The sequence below is a fragment of the Epinephelus lanceolatus genome, chromosome 22, assembly GCF_041903045.1.
Source record: "Epinephelus lanceolatus isolate andai-2023 chromosome 22, ASM4190304v1, whole genome shotgun sequence".
NCBI classification, from domain to species: domain Eukaryota; kingdom Metazoa; phylum Chordata; class Actinopteri; order Perciformes; family Serranidae; genus Epinephelus; species Epinephelus lanceolatus.
This window is the reverse complement of record NC_135755.1, coordinates 14,702,352-14,726,460: the sequence shown is the minus strand read 5'-3', so window position 1 is coordinate 14,726,460 and position 24,109 is coordinate 14,702,352. Positions and strand designations below refer to the sequence as shown.

Below are 24,109 nucleotides of genomic sequence, written 5' to 3'. Positions count from 1 at the left end.
GTAAAAAATATCAAGGTTCAGTGGCTAAAACGTTGCTGGAAAAGCAAGGAATGGTCGGTGAAAAATACCCATGTACCACTGCTAAAACGCTGCTGGGAAAAGCCACAGGGTGTCGGTAAAATACACCCACGTTTTATGTCACGAATTCGGCTAGAAAAAGCTGAGATGTGTCAGTTAAAAACACTCAGCTTTGGTGGCTCAAATGCTACTGAAAAAGCAGGGATGAATCAGTGAAAAACACCCAGGTACCACTGCTCAAACGCTGCCGGGAAACACCAGTGTTTTGGTGAAAAACACAAAGGTTTGATGCACAAACACAGCTAAAAAAGCCAATACATGTCAGTAAAAAACACTGAGGTTTGGTGTCCCAAATTCTGCTGGAAAAGGAGGGACAAATCGGTGAAAAACACCCAGGTACTGTGGCTCAAACGGCGCTGGAAAAGCAGGGACGGGTTGATGAAAAACACCCAGGTACCACTGCTCAAACGCTGCTGGGAAACACCACAATGTGTCAGTAAAGAACACTGAGGTTTGGTGGCTCAAACGCTGCTGAAAAATACGAATGAAGGGTTGCCAAAAAACAACAGATGTTGTTTGTTGGTCTTGAACTGTTGTCTGCAGCTTGGCAGTCGCCTTGCCCAGTGTCACGCCATCCACCACCCCCTTCACCTTGTGATAACAAAAATCAGCTCGTATACTACGTCACTTCAGAAATATTGATTTTATACATATGAGGTGTTTAAATGAAGCATATCAGTGGTTTGCAGAAATGTCTAATTCCAACATGTCTTCTAACGACTGTATAAGCTCTCAGTCCAGTGTACAGTGTAAATAAAACATGAAGCCTCTCCTGCATCTGAAATTCCAATTTCCACCTATACATCCAGGTCTGGGCAGTAAAATCTATATCCCGAGCCTGCTGTGTCTCCCATCTGACCGTTTGGAGGTGGCCCCTCGTTAAGACTCATCTGTGGGTGCTAACGACCACACTCTCCTCCTGCCTGGCCCTTACAGGCAGCCAGGCGGGGGGGCCAGGGGCCTTTATGATTGGTTTTTCGAGGACACCAGCTGTTTCATGTGCCCGCGTGCCGGTCCCCAAAGGAGCAGAGGGGTGAAGGGGGGTGAGGTAGAGGAGTAGCCACATGGCCCGTCTCCACATCCCCACCCCCCATCTCCTCGACCTCCACCCCCTCCCAGGCTGGATGAAACACTACTGCTGAGTAGACAAACAGACAAGAGGAGGTGCTGCTGCATTATACAGTATACGCTTTTGTTTATAGTTTGTTTTAAAGCTGGGCATAATAGGCCCCAGTTTTATAATAACATTTCCTCATAAATACACTTTTGTTTCGTCGTGACTTTTGTTTAGATTTCGTGTCAATTTAAAGGCAGTTTTCATCTACTCTCAAACAGCAGATGGGAGCAAACCTTCAAAAATCTAATCATCTCAGAGTCAGTGGTTTCTCTGAATGGGTTCTTGGTTAGATGACTGATAAAAGGTCTGTGGTTAACACAAGCTTGAAAGACTTTCATGTTTTGTTCTACAACATCAAATATGTCAGTAAATACCCCACTTGTGAATTTTGAGGCTTTTCGTTGTCTTAAAAAAGATGGTTGCTGAATGAATGAATGAATGAATGAATGAATGAATGAAGTGGCTAAATGAGTACACAGTGCGTCATCTTGCTTAACACAGCTTTACAGCCTCATTGTAGTGGCGATGTTTAAGTCATGGACTGTGGTGTAGTTTGTTTATAGCGCTGGTTCTCAGCCTGGAGGTCTTGACCCCCACTAGGAGTCACAAAAGCTTCATAGGGGGATGTGAAGCCTTCTTTATTTTAACGAGTGTAAACAAACTTTAAAGGAATACAGTAGTACAATAATACAGTACCTTTATCTCATCATTTGATTTATGTCTGTGATGAAAACAAAATGAAATCCATATTTTTAAAGAGTAGCCTTCACTCTCTGCTTAACAGTCTCGTCCTGCATTAGAAAAATTTGCAGTTGGAAAAAAAAAAATGCCTATACAACAACGGCCAAATGTTAGGGAGAAGAAAACACTGAATTTCTATATTTCCCATTCAGTATGTTTGTTAAAAATAATAATAATAAAAAAGCTTCGAAAAATATCAGGAAAAATCATCTCTGATGCAATATGCACAGGGTCTGCTAAAATTCATCCAAATCCCTCATTTTACACAAACGTCCTGCAGTTTTTGCCCTCACTATTTGAGTTAATTATACAGTTTACCAGTTGTTCTCTACTGTTATTATTATGCATTGAATATAATATGAAATGTCCATAAAATATGTTCCTTTGTTAGTAGAGGTTGGGGGGAAAAATCGATACAGCATAGTATGCATAGCTTATGAATATTACAAATACATACTAAACTTTTTATAGCGTACTAGAATAATACAATCAACATATTTTTCTGTCTACTAGATACAGTTTGCTGCAATAATATCTCATCTGATCATATCTTTATTAGATAAAACAGATGCTGACACAGTTGAAAAAAGTAATAAATCGCAGTATATTCACAATATTCAGCATATTGCAAAACATTTAAAATGGCAATAATATTGAATTGTGGCTTTTTTTAAGGGTTTTTTTTTTGGCTTTTTGCCTTAATTAGATAGGACAGTCTTAGCATGAAAGGGAGAGCAAGAGAGGGGGGATGACATGTAGCAAAGAGCTGCAGGCTGGAGTTGAGCCCATGGCCGCTACAATTAAGACAGTGCCTTCGTATATGGGAGGCCTGCTCTACCCACGAAGCCACTGGGCACCATGTGATGTAAGTGCTGTGATAATATCATATCCTGGGGCCTCTGGCGATTCCCACCCCTATCAGTTAGAGGTCATCAGTCTCCTTAATGATAGAAAAGAGGTCCCTTAAGAGAAAAGGTTGGGAACCACTGGCCTAATGTTAACTTTTTACCTCTGGTGACTGCGTTTGCGATTCAAAAATCATAAATGTGGTGACTGTTCATGAGGATTATCTTGCTGAACAAAACGTGTAAGTATCATAAACTTCTGTTCGCTGCAGAGTTGGAAATTGAAAATCCCACTGACTTATTGACAAGGGAACCAGGGTGACTTTAACACCTGGGGTTGGCCTACAAAAAAACACGCCATCCCTGCAGCAAATAACCAAAAAACAAGACAAAACAACAACAAAGTATAAACTGGGATATTTTGTGGGGACAATCCTGTGAAGCTTTCCCTGCGTCTTTCACCCTGTGAATAATCATCTGGGTGAAACACTGAACACTTTCAATTCTAAGTAATGAAAATGGTCACTTAGGCGCACAAACAACCACAAAGACACAAACACACAGTTGGATTTTAACCTCCAGGGACAGACAGATCAGCCTGCACTGGTCTCCAGGGTGAAGCTGAGGTGCTGGAAAGTGGATCAGAGCGAAGTGCTGCTTCATCCACAGGGAACGAGTAAAGTAAATTACTGGATCCAGAGGGGGGTTTGTGTCTTTTGACTCATTAGGAAAATTAAATGCCTGGATAACACTTTGGCTGTCAATGTTTCAAGGACTTTAGACAGTTTTTTCTACAATGTGCGAGTCAAAAGCTGTAGGTAGATGGTATGTGGCGTATATGCCGTGACAACAGTGGCAGGAAAGAAGGTGGAAATCAATACAAAAGAGCCTGAGGCCATCCTCTGTTGTTCACTGACCCCGTATCATTTTACCCTGAAGGCCTGCATTCACAAAGGCTTTACGGTTCCCATACAACACGCCACAGCACATGCTAAAGTCACAACGTAATCTCTAAATAATGGGCAATTAAGTGCAGTTACATTTGCTTTATGCACTTTCCCAGACAGACGAATTTCTCCTGCAGCTTCACACAGGGATACAAACTGTGCAGATGGTGTGTTATCCCTCCTGTCTCTACATGCCCGGTACTTCTCTGAGCCTCTGGTTTCACCTTACAGGTAGGGAATGTTTTTCTCCACTCGGTTGGGACTGTGATATGTTTGTGTTATGTTTTTGGACTGGGCGTATCCCCTCAAGGTGTATTTATCTTATGATTCTGTGACCGTCGCTTCATTTTGTCAACAGTAAATGCAGTTTATTTGCTAAAGATAAAGTATTGCCTCTCGACTGTGTCAGTGTGTTAACAGGTTGTAGGTCTGTGTGCAAAAGGTTGCAGAAAAACAGCAACTTCCTTCAGCTGACAGAATTTAAAGTGAACTCACCTCGTTCTGGCTGAAGCTTCCTGCCGCTGAGCATCAGCTCTTCATCTCAAAACAGGATGTGAAAATGAGGTCCCTCCTGAAAAAAGAGGATCAATATGTAACTCAGCAGGGTGTTGCTGCCATTATGTGGAGATTATTGATTTCACTATTCTTTTATTCACACCGTCGAGCCCTGATGTGAAGTTTTCAGCTAATATGAGAAATGCATAGATACCCCTCTCATCAGAAAAAATAAAATAAATCAGATTACATTTGACTCAACATATATTGTGAGGATACTCTGTAATGCAGCATTTATACATCTGCATCGAATCAACGCCGTACCTATGGCGTAGGCTTTGCGTCGATGCAGAGCCGACTGACGTGCAACTCGCAGCTGACGCAGACCTCCTGTCTATTTTTGTAAGCTGAAACCATTTCCCTCGGCGAAAATGAAGCTTTTATTTACTTTAATTTCACACACAAGAAACAATATAATGTAAAGACAATAAAGCCTCTGTACAATGGCATTGTAAGAAGGAAGCGTGCATCTACTCATGGACAAGAGGCTCGTGCTTGTGACAGCGCAAGATGAGCTGTAACATTAGCTAGCTCAGTGGTGAGCTAGTAGTAGATGCACTCTTCCTTCTGCGCAGTGATACGGTTGGTGGGTGTAGTTAGGTAGAGAGAAAATAGTTCCTACATGAAACTGCTCACAACAAGGTCTGTGGATTATCTTGAGTAACCAGGTCATGATTTCTGGAAAGAGACATTGCTGTTGAGATTTTTAAATGTATTTTTTGGCACTTCGAGCACCACAAGCTGAGTGCCGTCTAGTTCCATTATATTGGAGAGAAGGCAGACATCTCTATGGCCGATATCTCCAACACTCAGCAACACACACCAAAACAATCTACACTGACAAATAATGCTACAGGTAAGAGGGAAAATATATATTTTTGATTTTGGGGTGAACTGTCCCTTTAATGTTGAAGAAGTTGTGCTAACTTGAGTCCTATTGTATTGCTACTGTGCGCTGTAGTGTAATTCATAATGTGATCATATGTTAGTGTGTCAAATCTGCAATGTAACTCTGGCTGTCATATGTGTTGATGTGAAAAGTGTAAAATATTTTTTAATAAAATATAAATGAGCAGATTTACTCAAGAATTTGAGTAAATGCACCCAGTTACATTCCACCCCTAATTTTAAATAAGAAACGATTTTTCAGATTACAGAAGAACTGCAGGGAAAAGATACCAATGACATAAAAGGCTGAGAACATGCACCAAACAGATGTTATCAAGGCTGTTATCAGTAAAGTTTCACAAGCAGTTTTAGTCTTTAAATGACTGAATAGGATGATTTTGTGCAGAGTAATATGTAGCTCATGCAGTGTGTTGGTTGTGTTGTTGGTGCAGCGTAACAGCAGCAGCAGCAGCAGACAGTATGGATCCTCCACTAACCCACTGACCTGCATTGCAGAGGCAGTTTTTTCTCTTTGCTACGTGCTCTGTTTGTTCAATAACACATCAAAGTGGGAGCATCACAGCCTTTAGCAATGCTGCCCTCTAGTGTTCACAGACCGGTACTCCAGTGGAGCCTATTTGGTCCGAGTGCAACAAGAAACACTCCCCTCTGATATAACTGTATCCTCCTGAGACCCCAGCTTCTGTTTGGTATGTGTTTTTAATTTCTCCCAGCTATGGTGTGTCATGCTGCAAATCAAGGCATGCTGAAGGATGCTGTGATCTTTTTTTTTTATTTTCCTATATTGTGTTACCTACTCTCAGTGCCTAAGCAAATCCCCCCTTGGGGACAAATAAAGGTTTTTTTATTCAACAATTTTAGATTCTGTATATACTACAGATTAGTAATACAGTACTCATGGGCAGATTATGAGACAATGGGCCCCTGGTAACATGCAAATGGCCCCACCACCGCTCCTACATTCCTACATAGGAGCAGGAGTTTGTGCTGGTTTTGTTGTTTTTGTTGTCTTTATGCATCTTTTGTGGTTTTGTTTCCCTTTTGTAGTTATTTTTGTCTCTTCACAGTTCTTTTGCATCCATTTGTGGTCAGTTTGATACTGTTCCTGGTTGGCACATTTTAATTTGAGTTACAGTTTGCAAGTGAAGGCCAAGAAGGGCTCCTTTGGGCACTTTTGCCCCCTATGGCCTGTGCCCAGTACGTCCATTCAGTAGTCCATCCATGATAGTACTGCATCATATCATATCAGGATATCATGCTTATGTAAAAAAGCAACTAGTAACTTTAACTGTCAAATTAATGTACAGAAAAGAGAGATAAAGTACAATATTTCCCTGCAGTGTGTAATAGAGTGAAATATAAAGTGTGACTAAGTGTTCTCTGTTACTTTCCACTGCTGATTTAGACGATCAGAAGAAAAGAGGACTGCACAGCTTAATTAATATATTTATTTATTTATTTTATTTTATTTTTTTTTTTTTTTGTGTCTACTCCAAGGCAGTGTTTATAATATATATGTTGGGGGGTGGCCTTGTGATAAATCATATAATGTAGTAGTATAATAAATTGTTTTTTAAATTTTTATTTTTTTCTGGGGGTGTGCTGCAGCCTCGGTTTAGTCACATATTTTGGGGGGGCTGAGCTGGGAGAACATTATATAACATGATTTTGTCAATGTTTTAAATTTAATTTCATTAACATAAGCAAAAAAAACCCTCTATGTCTTACTGATAAAGGCTAAAGAACATTGGCATTACCTTATCATATACAGGGTCTCTACATGTGTGAACAGGTCTGAAGCTCTTTCACTCTTCCTGTTTGTGCAGTGAGGTCAGTTCAGGTCTGTGTGAGACAAAAGTTAATTTTCTAACTGTGTATTTCCTGGTACATTGTTTGGTACCAAATGACTGACTTTGCTTGTTAATGATTTTTCACAATAGAGCTGCAGACACAATAAGACTTAATGTTAAATTCATGAAGGTTAAACTTTACCTTTGATTACCTCTGGAGGCCAATTTAGGTCATCGTCAAGCTAACCAAGATGAATTGTGGATGTACAGCTGTTCTGGACATCATTTCAAAATAAAACGTCTCACTAGCACATACAATTTTAGATTTAGATTTTAGCTGACGGAAAAAAAAAAAAAAATATCCAGGTAGTTATTAGAATGAGAAACGTGCTCTAAATGGTGACTTATTACCTCAGAATAATGACTTAGCATTTCAAAATAATGACTTCCTAGTTCAAAATAATGAAATAGTACCTCAACATAATTAATTAATATTTCAAAATTACCTTGTATCTCAAAATATTGACTTAGTAACTCGACATAATGACTTAATATCTTGAAATGACTTAGAATCTCAATATAATGAAGTAGTATTTCAAAATATTACTTAGTACCTTAATATAATGACACAGGAACTCAAAATAATGAGTTAAACTTCAAAACTGTGTAATGACTGAGTATCTCAAAATTACCTTGTATCTCAAAAAATTGACTTAGTACCTCGAAATAACGACTAATTATCTCAAAATTAAGAATTAGCAGGTCAAAATGACTCAGTACCTTAAAGTAATGAGTTAAACTTCAAAATAGCATAATGACTTAGCATCTGAAAATGACCTAATATTTCAAAATATTGACTTAGTACCTCAAAATAACGACCTGATATCTCTGAATAATGACTTAATATCCCAAAAAAAAAACCCTCAAAATAATGACTTTTTAAAAATAGCGTAATGACTTAGGCAAGGCAAGGCAAGGCAAGGCAAGTTTATTTGTATAGCACAATTCAACACAAGGTAATTCAAAGTGCTTTACAGAGACATTAAAAGCAACAAGACACAATTTAAAACAATAAAAACAGTCGATTAAACGGGAAATAGAAATTGAGAATGATAGTGATAATAATAAAATACAGTAACATAAAATAAAAACAGGCTCAATACATTTAACAGTCAGGATACGAAAAGAAGTAGAATAATAAAAGGCATAAATCAGCAGTGTGTAGTTAAAAAGTACGAGCAGTAGAATACAGCAGGTAAGTATTTAATCTAAGAGTACGCTTCAGTAAACAATAGTGTTTTTAGCCCTGATTTAAAGGAGCTGACAGTTTGAGCAGACCTCAGATCTACAGGAAGTTTGTTCCACAGGTGTGGAGCATAATAACTGAATGCTGCCTCACCTTGCTTGGTTCTTGTTCTTGGAACACACAACAAACCTGTTCCAGATGACCTAAGGGGTCTGGATGCTTCGTAGGGAACCAGTAGATCAAGCACGTATTTTGGTCCGAGACCATTTAGGGCTTTGTAGACCAGCAGTAAGATTTTAAAATCTATTCTTTGACTCACAGGAAGCCAGTGTAGCGATTTAATGACCGGTGTTTGTAAGGACTCTGGCGGCAGCGTTCTGAATCAGCTGCAGCTGTCTGATTGATTTTTTGTTAAGGCCTGTAAATAAGCCATTGCAATAATACCAAACCTACTAAAACTGAATGCATGAATAAGTTTTTCCATGTCTTGTTTAGACAGAAACCCCTTAATTCTAGCTATGTTTTTCAGGTGGTAATAGGCGGATTTAGTAATAAACTTTAAATGGCTGTTGAAGTTCAGGTCTGAGTCAATTATAACACCAAGATTTCTGGCTTGATTTGTAGCTGTCAATGACATAGAGCCAAGGTGGGTGCTGATCTTTGCCCTTTCATTTCTAGGGCCAAAAATTAATACCTCTGTCTTTTCTGGATTTAGCTGGAGAGGATCTCAAAATGACCTTGTATCTCAAATTATTGACTTGGTATTTCAAAATAATGACTTAGTATCTCAAAATTATGAATTAGCATCTCAAAATGACTTAGTAACGATTTAAACTTCAAAGTAGCGTAATGACTTAGCACCTGAAAATGACCTAATATTTCAAAATATTGACTTAGTACCTGAAAATAACAACTTAGGATCACTGAATAATGACTTAGTACCTCAAGATAATGACTTATATCTGAATATTGACTAAGTACCTCAAGATAATGACATAGGAACTCAAAATATTGACTTAGTACCTCAAAATAACGACTTAGCATGTCTGAATATTGACTAAGTACCTCAAGATAATGACATAGGAACTCAAAATAATGACTTTGTACCTCAACACAATGACTTAGTTTCTCAAAATTACTAGACTTGGTATCTTTGAATAATAACTCAATATCCCAAAAAAGCCTCAGGATTTTGCATCTCAAAATAATGAATTATTACCTCCAAATAATGACCCAGCATCTCAAAATGACTTAGAATCTCAATAGGATGACTCAGTATTTCAAACTATTTACTTAGTACCCCAAAATAATAAAAAAAAGTAGCTTAAAGAATAATGATTAGTACCTCAAGATAATGACATAGGAACTGAAAATAATGACTTAGTATAGCAAAATAATGACTTAATTAATGCTTGATACTCAATTAGTATCTCAAAAATGAGTATATCATGATTGAAACCCTTAAAATATCAAAATGACTTAGTATCTAAAAAATTACTTTGTATTTGAAAATATTTAATAAGTACCACACACAAAAAAAACTTACCTGAAAATAATGACTTAGTACCTCAAGATAATGACATAGGGCTGAAAATAATGGCTTAGTATCACAAAATAATGACTTAGCACCTCAAGATAATGACATGGGACTGAAAATAATGACTTAGTATAGCAAAATACTGACTTAGTACCTCAAGATAATGATGTAGGACTGAAAATAATGACTTAGTACCTCAAGATAATGACATAGGACTGAAAATAACGACTTAGTATAGCAAAATAATGACTTAGTACCTCAAGATAATGATGTAGGACTGAAAATAATGACTTAGTATAGCAAAATAATGACTTAGTACCTGAAGATAATGATGTAGGACTGAAAATAATGACTTAGCACCTCAAGATAATGACATAGGACTGAAAATAATGACTTAGTATAGCAAAATAATGACTTAGTACCTCAAGATAATGACATAGGACTGAAAATAATGACTTAGTATAGCAAAATAATGACTTAGTACCTCAAGATAATGACATAGGACTGAAAATAATGACTTAGTATAGCAAAATAATGACTTAGCACCTCGAGATAATGACGTAGGACTGAAAATAATGGCTTGGTATCACAAAATAATGACTTCGTACCTCGAGATAATGACGTAGGATGGAAAATAATGACTTAGTATCACAAAATAATGACTTAGCACCTCAAGATAATGACATGATAGGACTGAAAATAATGACTTAGTATCTAAAAAATTACTTTGTATTTGAAAATATTTAATAAGTACTACACACAAAAAAACTTATTACCTCAAAAAAATGACTTAGTACCTCAAGATAATGACATAGGGCTGAAAATAATGGCTTAGTATCACAAAATAATGACTTAGTACCTCAAGATAATGACATAGGAAGTGACTATTTTGAGATACTATGTCATATTTGTTTTAAAAATCCTAAGTCATTGTTTCCGGCTGTAATGACTCAACAGGGTCTTTTATTTTCATGACACAGGCGGAAATGGTTCTCCACACTAACCTGAGCTGACTTGCTGTAGCAGGTGGATATATAGAGGCTAACGTCCAGCAGCTGGAGGAGGAGTCCCATCGTGTAGGCAACAGTGTCGGCGTGACCACGGCCGAACAACCGCTGACCCTCCGTCCTTTCCCCGCGGAGCAAACATGGCTCTGAGCCGCCTGGAGAAGGCTCAGGTGTGGCTCTATAAGGCGCTGATGGGAGTCGTCTTCATGCTGTTTCGGCTCCTGTCACCTCGGAGACCTGCTATGTCCGGGAAGAAGCTTCCGCCCGTCAGCAGCCCTCTCCTGGTCATGTCAGCCACGCAGCTCGCCAAGAAGATACGGCGAAAAGAGGTGTGTACCCGGTCACACTGCGAGACAACCGCTGCTGGATAGACCAGATTCTTCATTAGACCCAATCATTTATTATTACTGAAATATTTTTATGTTAATGTCTGTGTAGGATGGTAAAAGTTAGGCTACTGAGCAGCAAGCTGTCAGTCTCAACATCTGGCTCGGTTATTTTCTCTGACATTCATAAAGCTTGTTTTTCCAATAAATAAAAACATTATTATAGCCAAAGCAAGCTCCACCTCTGGTCCAGTCTCACAGGATCTAGTCCCCACAGTTTCATTTTCTTTCCAAGCCTGCACGCCTTTATAATGACTCAGTAACACCTGTGGAATAACAACACCTGTGTGTTTTATCATCATAATAAATGGGCACAATAGGAGCAGCTGTTCTGTAAGGTCCCTGTAGCCTTTTATGAGACATGTGATTTTAATTTTATTGAGACAATCAGACAGGTATAGGTAGGGCTTTGCATGTGCATCATATTGTAAGGCATCCAAAATTAGAGCTGCAATTAATCGAGTAGTTGTCAGCCGATATCGGCCGATACCGATGTGTTGATATTATCGTGCATCCCTAAACAACTAAGCGATTAATCGAAATTAAAAATAATTGTTAGTTGCAGCACTATCCAAGGTAAATTGAAGAGGGGGAGCAACATAGTTCAACACTACAAAGTCATTACTATTAAATTAAAAATTTTTTTTTTAAATTTTACATACTTTATTAATCCCCGAGGGGGAATTCAATTTTTCACTCTGTTTGTCAATTACACACAGATCTGAACACACACATGCACAAACAGGACCTATACATGCACTAAGTGGAGAGATGTCAGAGTGGGCTGCCCATGACAGGCGCTCCGAGCGGTTGGGGGGTTCGGTGCCTTGCTCAGGGGCACCTCGGCAGTGCCCAGGAGGTGAACTGGCACCTCTCCAGCTACCAGTCCACGCTCCATACGGGGACTTGAACAGGCGACCCTCCGGTTCCCAACCCAAGTCCCAACGGACTGAGCTACTGCCGAAGTACAGCGCGGGACGGTTCCTGCCAGACCAACCAGAAAAGAGGCGTCAGCAGAGCAGCAGAGGGCCTGCTATAGGACATATATATATATGTGTATATAGGAGCTATATGTAAGAAATCTAAAGCAAATAGTCATAAAATCCTTCTAATATGTCACAGGGACTAAGGAATAATGTTCATATGACATACTGATCTCACCAACAACAACAGTACAGCCAGAATATTCGCATTTAAAAAACATTTTTACAGTCTGCAAATCATGTTTATGTTTTGAATTTGTGTTTTGGCCTGTTGCGCCACCAACCACCGTCTACCAGTCACACAGTCAGTAGAGTCTCAGCATCAGTTACAGTTACGACTGAGCTACAGCAGCACGGCAAGCAGCATTAGCAGTGTCCCGGTACATAGCATTAGCAGCCGGCTCCTCCTCAGCTGTATCCCGGGAGCAGCGTTAGCAGCAGAGAAGCCGGACTTGCTCGAACGGTCCGCTGGAAAACTGAAGATCAAGGATGCGGTGACGCGGCCCTGCCACGGCAGCCGCCCGTGGGCAAACAAATCAGTCTCCAGCGTGCCGCTGTCCAGCAACCTCGAATCTGTAGGGGAGGGGGTGCGGACATGACTGGCGGCAGTATTTTGAATTTGAGTGCAGTAACTGTTTTGACATTCTTACATACAGCGCCTTTAAATTCACAAATCTTGTATTTATTTAACTGGATGGCAGTGTGTTGTGCAGGTTTCTCTTATATAGAGCCGAAACAACTATCAATCAACTAATCAATTGATGATTTGTCTAAGCCATTTTTAAGGAAAAAATTACAGTGGCCTTAAGGGTTAAAACACAACAACATCTCACAAAACACAACATTTCACAAACACATTTCAGAAAACACTTCAGAAAATGAATTGTTTTGTAAAATGTTTTTTAAATGTCATGTTTTGTGAGATGTTGTATTGTGTAAAATGTTGGAGTTTTATGAAAAGTTGTCATGTTTTGTGAGATGTAGAATTTTGTGAAACGTCCCATTTCGTTTGACCCCCAGGGCCACCGTGAAAAATACACTAGTCTCTGCTTGTGAAATGTGAATATGTTCAGGTTTTTTTTTTAACAATATCTTTCATAGTATAAAAAGAATGATTAAGTGAACTGAGAAAAAAACCCAACCAGCACAGTAATCTGTAATGAAAATCACTGCAGCCCTATGGTATATCCATGCACATTAATAAGTTGGTGGCAGAACATAAAAAGTTAAAAAATAATATCTTTTCCTCTCCCCCTCCTCGTCTTTAGGACAAACCTGTTTCATACCTCACCTGGAGGAATGCACTGCAATGATTTTATACAGTTCTTTCAGCGTGACTTGTTTTTTTTTTGTGTTGTGCACCTGTGTACTATTGTGTGTCTGCAGGTGTCGAGTGTGGAGGTGGTGCGGGCTTACATTGACAGGATCCAGGAAGTCAACCCTTTTCTGAATGCTGTAACAAAAGACAGGCAAGAAAGAATCATTCTCCCTGAGATACTTTTATCTCTTTATGTTTACTGTGCTCTACAGCTGCAGAGATTGATCTGTTAATGTCACCCCCAAAGTCATGGAATTTCAGTCTCATTTTCCAGGCATGGAAAAGTCAAAGAATTAGTAAAATCCTTAAAGTTTTGGAGAATTGTGGAATTTTATTGCATGTAATCGAAGTAATCTTCTGTGGATAACCAGGTCATGATAATCCCAATTGCTGTATCGTAGGCAACTGAATGTGAGATGGATCGGCAGTTTGGCGCGGCGTCTGCAGTCATGTGGACACTGTGCCGGGCTGTCGTGCTGGTCCATCTACATCCCAACCTTCACCAATGGTCATGAGCTCTGGGTAGTGAGGTCGTGAGGAATGAGGTTGCCGATACAAGCAGCCAGAATGAGTTTCCTTAGGAGGGTGTCTGGGCTCAGCCTTAGAGATAGAGTAAAGGAGCTCAGACATCTGGAGGGAGCTTGGAGTAGAGCCGCTGCTCCTTCACGTTGAAATGGGTCAGTTGAGTTGGTTTGGGCATCTGATCAGGATGCCTCCTGGGCGCCTCCCACTGGAAGTGTCCCAGGCACTGGTAGGAGGCCTCTGGGCATACCCAGAACATGATGGAGGAATTATATATCTCATCTGGCCTGGGAACGCCTCAGGGCCACCCAGAAGGAGCTGGAAAGTGTTGCTGGAGAGAGTGACTTCTGGAATACTTTGCTCCGCCTGCTGCCCCCGCGACTCGGCTTCAGATAAGCAGTTGAAAACGGATGGATGGGTTCTCCTCTCATCCAAGTGGCTTTGTTGGTTTGGTGGATGAAAGGCAAAACGTCTTCAAGAAACTCAAGCAAGTCCAGTTACCTTTGATTTAGCACTTAGAATTACTATGACCTGGAGGCCTGAGAATCTTCCCCAACACCTTCGATGTAATGTAACATAACAGGGACTATATTTTCTGTAGCTGTTGACGTAACATAGCTCTAATACGCCTCGATAACCAACAGGCTGACTGAACTGTTGGCTGGAACTCCCCCACTTGGAGCTTACTGCTCCAAGTCTGCAAACTGCTCAGATTAATTGATAATAACAATATTAGCTAGTTGGAGCCCTGTTGTGCTCCCATGTTTCTTCTTTTATTCTTCTTCTTTGTGTGCGCTTGCAGCTAAATTATTTATTTTCAATGCTGCCACTTACCTTTATAACTTTACTCCTCTACAAAATGTACTCATGCCATCATCATATTTATCATTTGTCATATTTACACAGAAAATCTTAAATTTGTAACTGAAAGTATATTAATTATATGAACTGTCATGGTGACGCTTGAATTCTGCCATACTTAGTTTCCACTACGATGCATGAATCTTAAAATCAAGCCTTTTTTATAAATCAGGAATTAAGCAGAATTCTGTCAAATAATATATCTCTGTCTCTGTCCAGGTTTGATGCTGCCCTGCAGGAGGCCACCCAGGTCGATAAGCTGATTGAGGAGGAAACTGGAGGAGAGGAGGTGCTGGAGGACCGACTGCCTTTACTGGGAGTCCCACTCTCTGTCAAAGAGTCCTTCTCCCTCCAGGGTAAAGTCCAGACATCTAATCTCCTGTCTCCCCACTTGGACGTGAGGGACGTTTGACACTAATAACATAAATTCACCTACAAACTGCTACTTGGATAGTTTAAATGTACAGTTTAACAGCTGTTATTGTTAAATATGTAAGGCTATGAGGCAGCTTTGTTGTCAGTCTGTTTAGAGTTTATTTCATGTTGCAGTTGAGCATTTTAAAGGTCCAGAGTAACAGGTGGAGTTTGGAGCCAAAAGCAACATCAGGAGAGTCAGTCCGTAGCTCTCTGCGTGAAACGCTGAAGCAGCACACAGGTGAGGTGCCGGCTTCTGCCAGGCGCACACGCACAGCAGACAGTTCAATTGTGTGCAATGGTAATGAGAAGGGGCAGGCAGAGAGCGATGTAAGAAGAGCTGAGGTGCCAAAAAGTGCGAAGCCGGGTGTGGACAGGGGGAGCTTAACAGCAGTGATGAAATGTGGAATCTGCGGTGCACACACAAGGGCGAAGTGTGCTGCCACACAACGAAGCAATCCACAGCTCAGAAGATCACAGGTGACAGAACCGGTAAACTCACTTTGGAAAGCTGGGTGATGGACTTTCCAGACAGCTGCAGGAAACCGGTGAACAGGAACCAGGGGGCCAGCAGAGCTTGTGGTCGAAAACAGAAGGCAGAGTGATTTACCGGAGGGCAAACGAGGCAGGAGAGTCAGGGATGGGTTGGGTTGATATTAAGGAAGCAGCCCGGAAACAAACGCTGGAAAGTCTTGCGTGTAGGCGAAGAACAATCTGGCAAGGAGTGTCTGTGAAGACAAACCAAACACTGGCTCTAGATAGGGCCAATTGCGGTATTGCATTGGGCACCAAAGTAAGCAGCCTCTTCTGAAACGAGCAGTGTCGGAAGAACATTGTTTTTTTATGTAAACCTGCTTTATTCAGTGTTTTTACCAGTTTAAATCACAGGGTCTGTTTGTTTTGGAGCGGAGGAGACCTCTATGGATAATTCAGCTCCTGGCAAAAACCTCCTGAACGTCTGGATCAGATAAAAGTTGCGCACACTTTAAGTTATCAGAGAAAAAAGGTGAGCACACATTGGCAGGCGCTGGGCTAGAGAGAGGAAGAGACCTCTTCAGATGATTTGGCTCATGATAAAAACTCCCTGGACAATGAACGCTGAAGAAAATCCAGCCGGGTTGCAGTCCTCACTGCTAGATGCCACTGAACCCCCTTAATTACACACTGGACCTTAAACACATTTCTGTCTTGCAGGTATGCCCCTCACGACAGGTGTGATCTCCAGGCGAGGAGTCGTGGCCACTGTCGATGCTCCTCCGGTGGCCCTGCTGAAGAGAGCGGGCGCCATCCCGATGGGCGTCACCAACACCAGTGAACTGTGCATGTGGTGCGAGTCCCACAACCACCTCCACGGCATCACTAGCAACCCGTATGACCTGGAGAGGATACCAGGAGGAAGTTCAGGTGAGAAATGTCAACTTATAGCTTAACGGTGACCTTAAGGATCAAGTTTTAGGCAGAGGATCCTGTTGTGGACATTGAGGGCTTAGAGACAAGGAGCATTTATTCAGAACAGCTAATTGTCTGTTTGTCTCCAGGAATAGCCCTGGTGTTGCCTGATAATCAAATTACAGCACAGTGCAGACACAGACACAAAGGCTCTGGCTCTGGTTCCTTAAAGGGGAACTAACGAAACCTGCTCAGGTTTCAGGGAGTTCTACTGCATGTGTGAAAAATAGCTGTATAAAGCTGAAGTTAAATGTTCCTTATGGAGTGATTCACCACTGTAAATACACATCACTGTGGTTAAAACAGATAAAGCAAACCGACCAACTTATTTCTCCTCTCTGTCCGTTTATCCCCTCTTCCCTCTGCCTGCCTCAGGCGGGGAGGGCAGTATACTGGGAGCAGCAGGTGCAGTCATTGGCGTGGGCTCAGACATTGGAGGCAGCATCCGTATGCCCTGTTTCTTCAATGGAATATTTGGCCATAAAACCACCCCTGGTAAGAGAAGCTAAATGTTAAATGTATATTAAAGTCCCTCTCCTGGCATTTATTCAACCCCTAAATACTCATTTCAGTTTATCAAAATTAAATATCTATATGTTTTTTAGGGTTAGGCAACGTGCGTAGAGTCTGCCGCACAAGTATAAATCCTGCTTAAGCCTTATTAACATTTAACTTAGATAAAAATGCATCTGCCGTACAGTTGTCATAAACGAGGAAATTAGCTAAAGAGGCCACATGTTTTGTTCCAGGCTGTAAATATGTTTATATCAGCTGTAAAGTTTGACATTTTAACATGGAGGTCTATGGGGATTGACTCACTCCTGGAGCCAGCCTCAAGTGGCCATTACAGGAACTGCAGTTTTTGGGCTCTTTTGTGTTGGCTTCATTTTTTAGCCCTTGAGGTTGCTGCTTGGCTTCCATTAATCAGGTGGGCACAAGATAAACTTAAAAGGTGTTAATATGTCAGTGCTGTCTTTACAGCTTGTCTCTGCTGCCCCCAAGTGGCCAAAAATTAGTTATTGCAGGTTTAAAGAACACACAATATACCAGACTTCTCTGTAACTGTGATGTGTTTCTACAGGTGTCGTGTCCCTTGACAACCAGTACCCTCCTTGTACTGGCAGACACCCAGAGTACTGTAGCAGTGGTCCCATGTGCCGCTACGCCGAGGACCTGCTGCCTATGCTCAAGATCATGGCGGGACCCAACGCTCACATGTAAGAGCCAGATACATATGCAGCTGATGCAGCATATACGTCTCTACATGTAGCTCTCATTGTTCCCATCACAAACAGTTTCCCTCAGGTAACAGTCAGGGTGTGAGGGGAGTTAAATGCAAATATGCCATTTAGAAATGTAAATAATGTCTTAACTGACTTAAGCTCTTATCAAGTGAATGTAAACCACCCCGTGAAACACAATCCACAGTACTCTACAGGGCCAAGAGTCAGACACACACCTAGCTGCTGACAGTGTGTGTGTTTAGATGTTATGTCTTCAAGGTTCTACACTAATGTTTGTCTAACCAGCAGTATTTCTTTACGTGTGTTCACAGGTTGTCATTAAACAAAAAAGTGGACCTAAAAAAGCTGCGGTTCTTCACCATCCCTCACGATGGCGGCTCTCAGATGACGTATCCTGTCAGCAAAGAGCTCATGGAGATTCAGAGGAAGGTTTGTTGAAACCAACCCTTGCCTTGACTTTGCGAAACATTGCAAAATCAGGTTTATCAGTCAGGTTTTTAGAATTAAAATCCTCACGTTTTGTCCTCCAGGTGGTGAAGAGTCTGGAGGCTGACCTTGGAGTGAAAGTCAAAGAAGTGAGTTTCCCCGGGCTCCGATATGGCTTCCAAATCTGGGACACCTACATGGCTCTTCCTGATGATGAGGGCAAGGTAGGTGACATCCTGAGTCAGAGCAAAGTGTTTTTATCAGAGTGTTTTTATCAGTTTTCCTCGTAGCAGGAGGAGGAGAAACAGGGAGGACAGGAGAGGAACAGGCGTTTGTTACTCAAGACTCTCTCATAGAAAAGACACGTTTCACAGTGAAAGAAAGCAGGCCGGATCTTAGTCACAGCACCTATTGTAGTCTGCTGCTTAGAAATGGTTCACTAATCTGTTTAGCTGCCAGAGCACAGCATACCACACTCACACACAGACACACCTCTGAGGGCTGCAGGGTCCTTCAGTTAGTCTGATAAGTTGTTATACTTACTGCCGTGCTGTTACTAATTCACTTGGTCTGAAAAATTTTTCTTCAAATTTGTATTTAATTTGACACAAGAGCTGTTGTGGTGGAAAATATTTAAGAGCATTTACTAAATGCTGAACTTTGGCACAATTTTGAGGTACTACTTTATATTTCTACTCCATGACATGTCAGAGGGAAATACTGTTACTTTTCTGTGTTCATTTGACAGATATGATTACATGAAAACAAACATGATAATCTAATAAAATACAATACACTGTTAAAGATTAACCCAGTGGTAAGTGGTAGAAGTGTCGCACACAAACGGGAGCAAACCTGCTCAACTACTCCAACAGAAAAGGAGACCTATAATGTATCTTAGCATCCACATTAAAGGGACAATTCACCCCAAAATAAAAAAATCCATATTCAAAAAATCCCCTTGTTGTGAGCAGTTTCATGTAGGAGCAATTTTCTTTCAACCTAACTCCACCCACCAACTGTGTCACCTAGCACCATTGAGCAGCCCCTCCAGAAGCTGCAATCGCAGCAGTTAACGCAAATTTATCCAATCCCCGTGAATTTTGCATGACTGTAATGTAATGTAATTTTATCCAATCACTGCAGCTTTACTGCAAATTTAAACAATGATCGTAGTTTCCTATGAGTTTCATCAATCGTAAAAGTCCCCTGCATAATGTCACCAAACTCACTTCCTTGTTTTTAGTTGTGAAGGCACAGACTTGGCAACACAAATGTCTCACAGTTACCTAAAAAAAACAAATAAATAAAATTACTGAACGTTGTGGTGGAACACAAATAAAAGTCAAAGAATACAACACTATTTCGTCAAACACACCTGAAGGATGGATACTGCAGCACGTAGACAACAGGCAAGACAGATAACCATGACAGAGGCTGTTCAATCCAGATCAATTACATGTGCTGACAGAATCAAGGTGAGTTTGATTTAATATGCATGGTTAGGATAGGATAGGACAGACTTTATTTGTCCCAGTGGGAAATTTGTCTTGGACTTTACAGTGTCTACATTGTGAACAGTATAAAAAACAACACAACCACGTTAGGGCTCATTTATGCTCCCTTTACGTATGAAAATGTATACGTCCGTTTCAAACGATGTTACCGTCACTGCCCACATGCTTCAATGCGTCCTTTACGTTGGCATGGATGTTAACCAATATATCCACCAGGCGGCAGCCCAGCGTCAAAGGTTTATGACAACAACAAACTCAAAAACAAACATGGCGATGACTGTGGAGGAGATATTGATAATGTACCTCTTGCATAAAAGACAAAAACAGAGGGAGCGTTGTAGGAGGCGGTGGTCGGTGAGGCCGTTAAATACATCGCGACTGGAAGACGGAGAATTCTTTTCTCTAGTACTGCCGATGAGAGAAATTAAATTGTTATTTCTTCTTTGTGTCTCACTAGAACTACGTATCGGGTAGTGACAGCAAAACTGCCCCCACGGTTCCCGGTGGTACTGCTCTGTTTGGCCCGTATCCGTAAGCTTTACAAACGTGCAGAAATACGGACGAAATGAACGCAGAGCATGGACAGAAGGCTCCGTCCGTATCCGGATCCGTATTTAACGTTGAGCATAAATGGGCCCTTAGTGGTAACGTTAGCATTGTGTAAATCAAAAACTCAAAACAGTACAGTTTTGTTCTCAGTGAAACAAGTACACTTTTAGTGAATTATACAAGAAAGTTGCATACCGGTATATTCTTGCTTTTTTAAGTTGCTCCTGCAGTTTCATAGCAAAATAAAGCCTGAAAACACAGCAACGCACAATGCAATTTTTTTGAAAAGCTGCTGTGAAATCAGGGACTGACTGAGCTAGCTTACATTACAGCTCAGCCGAGAAGCCTCATGTCCATGAGTAGATGCACGTTTCCTTCTGTGCAGTGATACCGTTGTCGGGTGTTGTTCAGTAGAGAGAAAATAGTTCCTACATGAAACTGCTCACAACAAGGTCTGTGGATTATCTTGAGTAACCAGATCATGATTTCTGTTAAGAGACACTGATGTTGAGTTTTTCAAATGTATTTTTTGGCACTTTGAGCACCACAAGCTGAGTGCCATCTAGTTCCATTATATTAGAGAGAAGGCAGACATCTCTACAACTGATATCTCCAACACTCAGCAACTCAGAGCAAAACAATCTAGACTGATAAAAAGCACTACAGGTAAGAGAAAAAATATGTTTTGGATTTTAGGATGAACTGTCCCTTTAAGGTCAGTACATGTTATAGAGTGGTATTACTGCAATGGAGAAAACCCTGTGAGATTACGTAGAGGACACATTATAGTTCCATGGTAACTTCTTTATTCTGGCTGCTTTCCATTTTTTGATTTAAGTAGATTTTTATTGCAATATTTCAGGCGTCACAATTTATGAGAAGAGAGAATGTGTTTCTATAATATTTTGGTGCACTGTACAAGTGTGCATTTCCTATTTTAAGGTACTACTTTATCACTCGCTTTAATTAAAAGCATGGTGTTGAGATAACACTCACAGTATAGTAAGGGAGCTGTCGCAGATCAGTGTTACCAGTGTGATAGTCGGGTGGAAACAGAAAATAGCAACCACATGACTGTCTGTTGATGACCAGGAACAGCACAGCAGTGTGGTAACTGAAGCATGATGTACACACTGTGTCTTCTATGTGACTGTTAGTGTTTAAAATGTATCCTTTTCTTAGACTCCTACGCCATTTGCTGAGCTGATGGGAGAACCAGGGCGACCTGTGTGGCCTCTGTGGGAGCTGCTGAAATGGTTGATAGGGAAATCAGAGCACACGATGGCCGCTATCGGTAAGAAGGGAAAAACATATATTATACCTTAAAGAGTGTTTTGAATTCTGAATAAAACAGGATGACTGTTTTATTCTGGTAGAAGCTGTCTTAAAGCTGCAGCTGTACAAGTTTCCATGATGTGTGTGTGTGTGTGTGTGTGTGTGTGTGTGTGTGTGTGTGACGTGTTCAGGTCTGGGCCTGCTGGAGATGACCCATGTGTCCAAACCCTCGCCCTTCATCATCCAGCAGAAGGAAAAGCTGCAGAAGGAGGTAGACGAGTTGTTGGGGACAGACGGTGTTTTTCTTTACCCCTCACACCCCAGAGTGGCTCCCAAACACCACCACCCGCTCTTCAGACCCTTCGACTTCGCCTACACAGGTCAGTCCTCGTCAGATTTCAACAGTCCTGCTTCATGTGTTCAGTCTCAGGGCAGGAACACACACCTTTACTCCTACTACATATTTACTGTACAGGCCTGAATATTAGGGTGCTTTCAGACCCAGAGTTGTCTTGCTTTGGTCTGAATCAGGGACTAATTTAGTTATAAAGTTGCATAATTACCTAGAGTTTTCTTTCACGTGAATGCTCCACTAAATTGATCAAACACAACATGTAGTATTTGCAGTGACAGGACCTGTAGTAAAGTGCTCAGAATGTGCTCCAGTCTTGTTTTTATTCCCACGTACCTCCAGGTGTAATCAACATCCTCGGGCTGCCAGTCACCCAGTGCCCCCTGGGTCTGGGTGAGGAGGGTCTCCCTCTGGGTGTGCAGGTCGCTGCTGGGAAGCTGCAGGACCATCTGACCCTGGAGGTGGCTCTGTACCTGGAGAAGACGTTCGGCGGCTGGAGGGACCCCGGGGCCAACTGAAACCACACACTGACAGTCGTTACCAAATCTCCAGACTGGAGCCAGTTGGATTAAAGATTGTGGTACTCTCTTATCTGCCTTGCTGCTTGCTGTAGTACACAAAGAGGTACAATCAGATCGCTGAATGTTCGAGTGGAAACAAGTGATTTTTGCACCAATCAGTTGTTCCAATAAGTGTCAGTCATGATTTGTATGATTTTACCCTGTTCAGGAACGATGAAGTCATGAGCACAAGCTTTAAAAAAGATAGATTTTTATATTAATGGATAATTAGCAATCACATTAACACACATAATGAGGGGTTTTTTTGGCTGTTGGTGACTTGGTTTGACACGTCAGTATGATGCCAGTGTCTGACAGGACGTTTTTCCCTGTTTCCGGACTGCCAACACCTATACAGTTACATGTGTTACAATTTTAGCTCTCAAAAGGTCAGCAGACAACATGTTCAAGGTTTTAAACGCCCTCCACACACACACACACACACACACACACGTTTCTGTTGTTAAAACTACTGACTCCTCTGCTCAGGTTCACGCTGAGTGGAGCTACGCTAAGAGAATGTGGATGTTACCTGACTCCGTACACATTAAAGAATCTCCTGTGTAAACAACTAATCTAGAGAGATGACAATCACATGTGCTGACACATCCCTGAGGAGGTCAGAATAATGAAACACCCGTGTAAATGTGTCAGCGTTTTGTAACTTACTAGAAATGTTTAAACACTGACAAAACCTTGGGTGTGTGGTAATGTGAATGTTGCATAATGGCAGTTAATCAGTTGTGGTGCCTGTTTGTTTTTTGCTGCAATTCATGTATTTCATTTAATAAAAAATAAAACCTCTTAATTTTTTCTGTCATTTATACATTCAGATTCCTACAATAAAACTAAGGATGAGTATTTTAAAGGTCCAGTGTGTTAGATTTAGGGTGATATATACTGCCAGAAATGGAATATAATAAGTATGTTTTCTTGGGTGTGTAATCACCTGTACAACAGTTATATATATATATATAAATTCAGAGGAAGAAACCTCTGCGGATAGTTTGGCTCCTGGTAAAAACCTCCTGAGCAATGAACACGAAAGGAATTCAAACCAGGAGAAGTTTCAGCTGGTTGCAATCTGCAATCCTCACCACTAGATGTCACTAAATCCCCTAAATCTTACACACTGGACCTTTAAGTAATTTCCACATTTCAGTACTTGCATTGTACAGTATTCAGGTACTCAGAAAAACAAAAAACAATCTAATAGGAATTTAAATTGCCTTCTATTAGCCTATTAAACCATAAATTCAATGTTAACATTTGAAAAACCCACAAACTTTCTGTTGCTGTTGTTAGATGCAGAAGCACTGAGGGACCGTCTCCAGAGCTGGTTTAACTATGGGTCAGTTCGATGTCTGGCCGGTTAGCATGAGCTTACACAGCAGCTGCTAATATCCAACATGGACATTCACACATTCAACAGTGAAACGGCTCAACTCCACTGTCGTTAAACCTGTTAATAAATGTTAGGT

At 40.9% G+C, this 24,109-nt stretch overlaps 1 protein-coding gene across 1 annotated transcript; it reads left to right on the top strand.

Moving 5' to 3' along the window:
• Window positions 1-10,792: 10,792 nt before the first annotated feature.
• Window positions 10,793-23,432, top strand: faah2b (fatty acid amide hydrolase 2b). The gene is made up of 11 exons (XM_033610403.2): window positions 10,793-11,101; window positions 13,528-13,610; window positions 15,062-15,198; window positions 16,451-16,660; window positions 17,081-17,200; window positions 17,787-17,922; window positions 18,261-18,378; window positions 18,480-18,599; window positions 21,624-21,735; window positions 21,908-22,096; window positions 22,411-23,432. The coding sequence occupies exons 1-11, from the start codon at window positions 10,913-10,915 to the stop codon at window positions 22,584-22,586; spliced, it is 1,590 nt and encodes a 529-aa protein (XP_033466294.1). The 5' UTR covers window positions 10,793-10,912; the 3' UTR covers window positions 22,587-23,432.
• Window positions 23,433-24,109: the final 677 nt, after the last annotated feature.